Source organism: Cyprinodon variegatus, unplaced genomic scaffold (genome assembly GCF_000732505.1).
Source record: "Cyprinodon variegatus isolate N-32 unplaced genomic scaffold, C_variegatus-1.0 Scaffold114, whole genome shotgun sequence".
In the NCBI taxonomy this organism is placed as follows: domain Eukaryota; kingdom Metazoa; phylum Chordata; class Actinopteri; order Cyprinodontiformes; family Cyprinodontidae; genus Cyprinodon; species Cyprinodon variegatus.
Window position 1 is genome coordinate 1,484,600 of NW_015150567.1, and position 6,428 is coordinate 1,491,027.

The following is a 6,428-nucleotide window of genomic DNA, read 5'->3' on the forward strand; positions in this document are numbered from 1 at the left end:
GAATTTCCTTTCCTTGGGATCAAGTATGTTTAAATTAAACAATGGTGGAATTAATGGAGGAATTATGTTTTCTTAAGCAAAATAAACTGTCTTTTCTGTATTATTTCTATATATATATATATTCTATATATTTCTATATTATTGCCAGTTTGATTAAAACATTTATAAAATAAAAGTCCTTTGATAGACCAGGCCTGGGTATATCATCATCATCATCATCATCTGTGATTCTATGTCACAGGCTAAATGTTCTGAAAGTAATGAATGTTTTATTAAAAAAGAGAGAAATGGGAAAAATGTAGTTGAACAAAGAGTCCGTTTTTAATGATTGTGGTAAGTAGAAACAACCATCTGTTTAATAGAAATGAGGTTAAGTCTGATTTTACAGTTTGTTGGATTTTAATCAGTTTTAGATTTTCACTTTAGTCTTGGTTTTTGGATCAGTACATTTCAAGCTCTCTAAATATGTTAGATTTTCTCTGCTGTTGTTTCTTAGAATAGAATAACCCTTTGTTTTTCCCTCAGTGGGAGAACTTCATGTTGTCTAAAACCAGTGTTTGTTCCTAATGTGCTGTGTCTGCGGAGAAAACGCTGAATCATAATGACGAGCTGGGACAGGACAGCAGGTCCTGAGGTCAAAGCATGACCCTTCAGTGTGACCATACCTCCAGCGTCTGGAAGGAACAGGAGGAAACGGGTCAAGTCGAGGCAAACCTTCAAGTCAAAGTGGGCGATCTTCCTGGTGTGGAGGTAATTCACTCCTTCCAGGATCTGCTTGATGAACTGGGTGGCTTCCTCCTCGCTTAGAGACTCCTTCTGGGCCAGGAAGTCAAAGAGCTCACCGCCAGAGACCCTGAAACACAAACACATCTTACCAGAATGGGTCATTCTGCAGAACCTGAGCTCACATGTGCTGACCTACAGCACATGTTGCTCAAAGCAAAGTAATAAACTGTTCAACCTCTCATATCTTCATCAGAACAGCTAACTGAAAAACCTAATTTGTGGCTAAACTCCGCCCTCTGGTGGCGCCTTTAGAGAAGTCCTGTTCTCAGCATTTCTTTCTCTCCAAATTTTTCAATGAACTTACACTACCATTCAAAAGTTTAGGGTCACATTGAAATGTCCTTATTTTTGAAGGAAAACCACTGTACTTTTCAATGAAGGTAACTTTAAACTAATCTTAAATTTAAAGAAATACACTCTATACATTGCTAATGTGGTACATTGCTAGCTGCAAAATGGTTTTTGGTGCAATATCTACATAGGTGTATGGAGGCCCATTTCCAGCAACTATCACTCCAGTGTTCTAATGGTAAAATGTGTGTGCTCATTGGCTCAGAAGGCTAATTGATGATTAGAAAACCCTTGTGCAATCATGTTCACACTTCTGAAAACAGTTTAGCTCGTTACAGAAGGTAAAAAACTGACCTTCCTTTGAGCAGATTGAGTTTCTGAAGCATCACATTTGTGGGGTCAATTAAATGCTCAAAATGGCCAGAAAAACAGAACTTTCATCTGAAACTCGACAGTCTATTCTTGCTCTTAGAAATGAAGGCTATTCCATGCGAGAAATTGCTAAGAAATTAAAGATTTCCTACAACGGTGTATACTACTCCCTTCAGAGGACAGCACAAACAGGCTACTGCGGGTACTATTTAATAAAGATGCCAGTATGGGACCTGTGAGGCGTCTGTTTCTCAAACTAGAGACTCTAATGTACTTAACGTCTTGCTCAGTTGTGCAACGCGGCCTCCCACTTCTTTTTCTACTCTGGTTAGAGCCTGTTTGTGCTGTCCTCTGAAGGGAGTAGTACACACCGTTGTAGGAAATCTTCAATTTCTTAGCAATTTCTCAGTTGCCTAGACTGAACTTTTCAAGCAGTGATGGTTTGGTGTCACTCACAGCTCCAGGATGAGCACCACATCGGTTCGGTTCTCGTAGACGTCGTGCAGAGTGACGATGTTTGGGTGCTGGATCTGCTGCAGGATGGTCACCTCCCGCTCAATCTCCTCCCTCCGGACCCCTCGGGAGCTCGCCATGCTCTGCCGCTTCTTGATGAACTTGGCAGCATACTCCAGCCCGGAGCTTCTCTCTCTGCATTGCTTCACGATAGCAAACTGCCCACTGAAACGCAGACATGGGAGGACTGAAGCTAAACCATTAAGGTACTATAGGAATGGTGTGATGATCAGGTGCAGCTTTTCTATTAAATAAAAACAAGACAACTCAACATTTCTACTCAATCAAAAACACTGAGTAAGATCAACTTAACAAAAATGTAACCTGACTAGGTCTACTTTGTTGTTTCTAAGTTCCTGTTATACGAAGATTGAGTCTGATTTTAATCTGCCATTTTCAGCAAGAAAATTTAAAAAAATCCACTGGAATTTGTTTCCATGTTTGAAGACGTTCCAAGTTCCACGTTTTCAAAACTACTGTATAAAACCTCAAACTCAACACTATTCCTGACATTTGAATTGAAAAAACTTCCTGGATGGGAAGCGAAATAACTTGGAAACAAAGTTGAGTGGATTGTTTTTATTTTTCCTTTTTTGGAATGACTATGAGCTAGATGACTGAGAATCTTCACCAGCATTTTCAGCAAGCTTTCACACTTCCTTTCAAAAGAGTCCATCATCTTTCACAGAGGAAAGATCTTGGACCTACAGCAGACCTACCAAGAAACGGATGTGCACCTACACTGATGAGGAAATCATTGAGCAGAGAAGCAGCCAGCAATGAAAACTCTAAAGAAACCAACAGCTCAGGTGAGAAAATCTGCATAAAGTACATCTGTTAGCCATTGGCCAAGTGAATAATGACTTTAAAGAAGTGGAGTGATGACTCTGGCCTGTTTGTATAATGCTCTCTGGCTGATAAACTGTGCCTGATTATTAAAAGCCATTGTGTGACTTAATTTACAGCGTTCCTTCTTTGCCTGACTGATCAAATTTTTCTTCTTGGATTTTCTTGTTGTGCCTTCCAAATGTAGGATTATCTTCTCTGGATATAGACCTAGTTTTTGCTGCCATTTGTCTCGCCCCTGCATGTATCGGTTTTAATCTGCCTCCCTGTGTTTGACCTCTTTTCTGATGATTCAAGCCTGAAGCTCTGATCATGTCTCCCAGTTTGGCTTTTATGGCTTTGAAAAAGTTTTGGTTTCTTGATCACTGATTTCTGCCAACCTCTCGGATACGTAAACCTCAAGATATCCCTGTATGTTCTGATTGTGGCTCAGTTGGATCCAAACCTCATGCCAAACCAAGATTTACTTTGACAGCCTTTTAGTTCCACAGTGACATCACCCTGCTGTCACCAGGCTGCTACACTGAGGAGCCGATGCTCAGCATCCCTGATTCTGAGGTCAGACCCTTTTTCAACTTTACCTCTTCCACAGGTTCCTGCACAGGTTCCTCACTAACTTTTCTCTGCCCCTTCAGAGGTTACTTATCCCTCCGCTGCTGTCCTACAAACACACATTTTAATCCAACTTCAAACATCAATCGGTTTTGTCTGTCTGAACTTTTGGGTCTGCATTTGAATCTGTTAGAGGCAAGAAAAAAGCCAGAAGCAGCCTTGTTTTTATATGTACCGTGTAGTTGAAAGTGCCAACAACTGGAAGAAAATGCTGGGATAAAAAAAAAGCGAACTTTGAGCATGCTTGCAAAATTCTCTGTGGCACATGATCTCCCTGGTCAAACATGGTGGTGGCAGCATCATGCTGTTAGGAAGCTTTTCCATCAGCACAGAAATTATGCAAAGATCTGGGGAAAGACACAAGATCTTAGACGTCTTTTACCTCCCGAATGATCAGTAATATGTGGTTTAAGAACACAGATATAAACATTTCCAGAATGTTAAAGTATCACTAGAACTGACCCTGACAAAAAGAGTAGATCACCTGTTACTCAAAGTATCTAAACTAGCAGTAAGGGCCTGAAGGGGGCACTCTATACAGGAAAAACGCTCCCTGTTTGTCTCACTGCTTCTCACTTCTCTTTCTAGTGCTACAAACATTCATCCAGGCATCAGCCTGACACGCATGGACACAACACACGAAGAAAACATGCAAAAACGCCACGGGTGACTGTTTAACCCAGTTCTAAGGCTGCTTCCTCTACCCCAGCTGAAGAGTTACTGTAGTAACCAAACACACTGATCTGCAGCCGCTCTGACAGAAACCTGCTGCTAAAGATAGAAGAGGTCTTTAAAAAGCAGCTCGACATGCAGGGCATTCGTCGGGGACAGAGCAACACATGCAGCTGCTGTCTGTCTGAGCATGAAGCGGAGCTGAAATGTCCAAAGATACAGGAACCTTTAGCAGCATGGAGTCAATACTGAGTTTTCTGGTTCAGAGGTCAGATGGCAGCAGATGTTCTAAACCCACTTCAAATATAATACACTACACAATATCACACCCCCCCACCATGCATCTAAATGCTTCACATATTTAATCAAACAAACAAGTTTACTGCAATAACCTGTTTCGTCACGACAGTTAAAGCTGCATCACTCTCAGCTGTGTTTGAAAGGATTTAAAAAGCTGCAGAAAAAATATAGCCCCCAGATAACATTGAAAATCAATGAAAGCCTTCAGAGGAAATAAGACGAAAACTGGAAACAGAGTCAGGATACCTGGAGGAGACTGCTACAAAGAAGAACATCGTCAACATTTCTGCATCCAGAACCATTAGCAGCTGGTAGAACCTCAATGAGAACCTTTATTCCTTTTAACGCTGAAAGATCAGGTCGTCAGATGTTTGGTGACGAAGGATTTATTTTGATTTAACCAGCTCTGGTGGTGGGAGGTTGTATCATAGTATGGGCTTCTGTGATGTAGAAAAGTCCAGATTTTAGAGCAACATCTGCTGCCTTTATGACCTCATCTTTTCCAGGGGTTTCCCTTTGAATGTCTCATTGAGGCTATGGAATGCATATTTTAAAGGCCTGGCTGAGGAAGAGGAGGGTACAATCCCTGGGCTGGTAACTCATTTCCAACACAGGAGGCTGGATAAATAGGAAACCAGAAAGAGACAGAGCTCTGTTGGACACCTGCAGTTCTCCATGGCTCTCCATGATCCCGCTGGAATGGATTTAATTGTTGGGAGAATGAAAGTGAATATTGCATAATAAAAACTGTTAGTGAGGAACATATTTGGATGCAGGTGTGTTATAATTTGAATAATGTGGACATTATTTATTATATATGGCTTTCCGTGTGAATAGGTGGATAGAAAAATAGTTACAATGTCGAAAATATCCCAGATTTTTTTTATTTTAATATAAGTAAAACTTTTTAAGGGACATTTTATCCCATTTTGTTTCTGTAATTGACATTTATTCATGCCTTGCACTGTTTTTGCACATCACTATCACTATACACACACACACATATATATATATATATATATATATATATATATATATATATATATATATATATATATATATATATATATATATCCTCCGGGATTATTAAAGTATGTCTAATTCTGATCAATCCTAATTCCAGTTGCAGACGCAGCAGCAAACCAAACCATGCTGTCAGTTAAATCTATTCTAATCGATTGAAACAGCAAGTCCTCAGCAGCTTTTTCCTCCTGCAGAAATCAGATAAAGTGATAATGATACCTGCCCAGTTCATCTCCAATGTCATAGAAATCCTCCACATTCTGCTGCTTGAATAAATCCATGTCTGCGCTCTGAAAATAGGAGAAGTTTCACTCATTATTCCTGCAGAATATGGATCCAAACAAACACAAGCTGGGAGATTAGTTAATTTTTATAAACTTTTTTACCTTTTCTTTAGAGAAACAACTTCATAGGATCATGGTGCTCCGCGTTTCCTCTGCTCTGCTGCAAACATGAAGACTGAAGCTGCTTCAAACCTCTGACCCATAAACTGAAGCTCTGCGGTCACTTCTCAGGGATAAAAGGAGGAAACCTTACATTTGAAAGGCGGTAGAGCTTTTCCTTCGACGCCGAATTGATTCAAAAATCAAAAAGATCAAGAATCTTAGTGGGGTTAAATATTTACTTTACTATATAGCAAAACAACGAAGGGACTCTTAATTTGGGTTGTTTTTAATCAGGTTTGGCTGCTGGTGTTAACAGCGCAGCAGCTGACGGACTGACATCTATTTATAAATCTAGGATGTTTTTCTCAAAACATTTTACATAATTGAAGAGTTTTTACTATTTTTCTACTGAAACCTACAGAAGATAATTAGGAACACAAGGAAATAATTAGAGATAAAAATATATTTCTCTTTCTTTTCAAAGCGACCCTGATCCTCTCTGGAAGCAAATCGTTACCATATTTCAAATGAAAAAGCATTTTCAGAAATTCTTTTTCATTTTAAGAATGTGGCTGCTTTGTTTGACTCATAAATGAAATTAGAAATCAATAATCCTGTTTCCATTTT

At 39.6% G+C, this 6,428-nt stretch overlaps 1 protein-coding gene across 3 annotated transcripts in view; it reads right to left on the reverse strand.

Moving 5' to 3' along the window:
• LOC107085055 (death-associated protein kinase 3-like) overlaps positions 1 to 5,999 on the reverse strand; it is a 13,457-nt gene extending 7,458 nt beyond the window's left edge. For all 3 annotated transcript variants that reach the window (XM_015375192.1, XM_015375193.1, XM_015375191.1), the window contains exons 1-4: positions 5,802 to 5,999; positions 5,635 to 5,705; positions 1,906 to 2,127; positions 715 to 853 (exon numbers count right to left, since the gene is read on the reverse strand). In XM_015375192.1, coding sequence (XP_015230678.1) covers positions 715 to 853; positions 1,906 to 2,127; positions 5,635 to 5,696 — 423 coding nt within the window. In that variant the 5' untranslated portion in view covers positions 5,697 to 5,705; positions 5,802 to 5,999. The remainder of the gene's footprint in view (positions 1 to 714; positions 854 to 1,905; positions 2,128 to 5,634; positions 5,706 to 5,801) is intronic.
• Between the last annotated feature and the right edge of the window lie 429 nt (positions 6,000 to 6,428).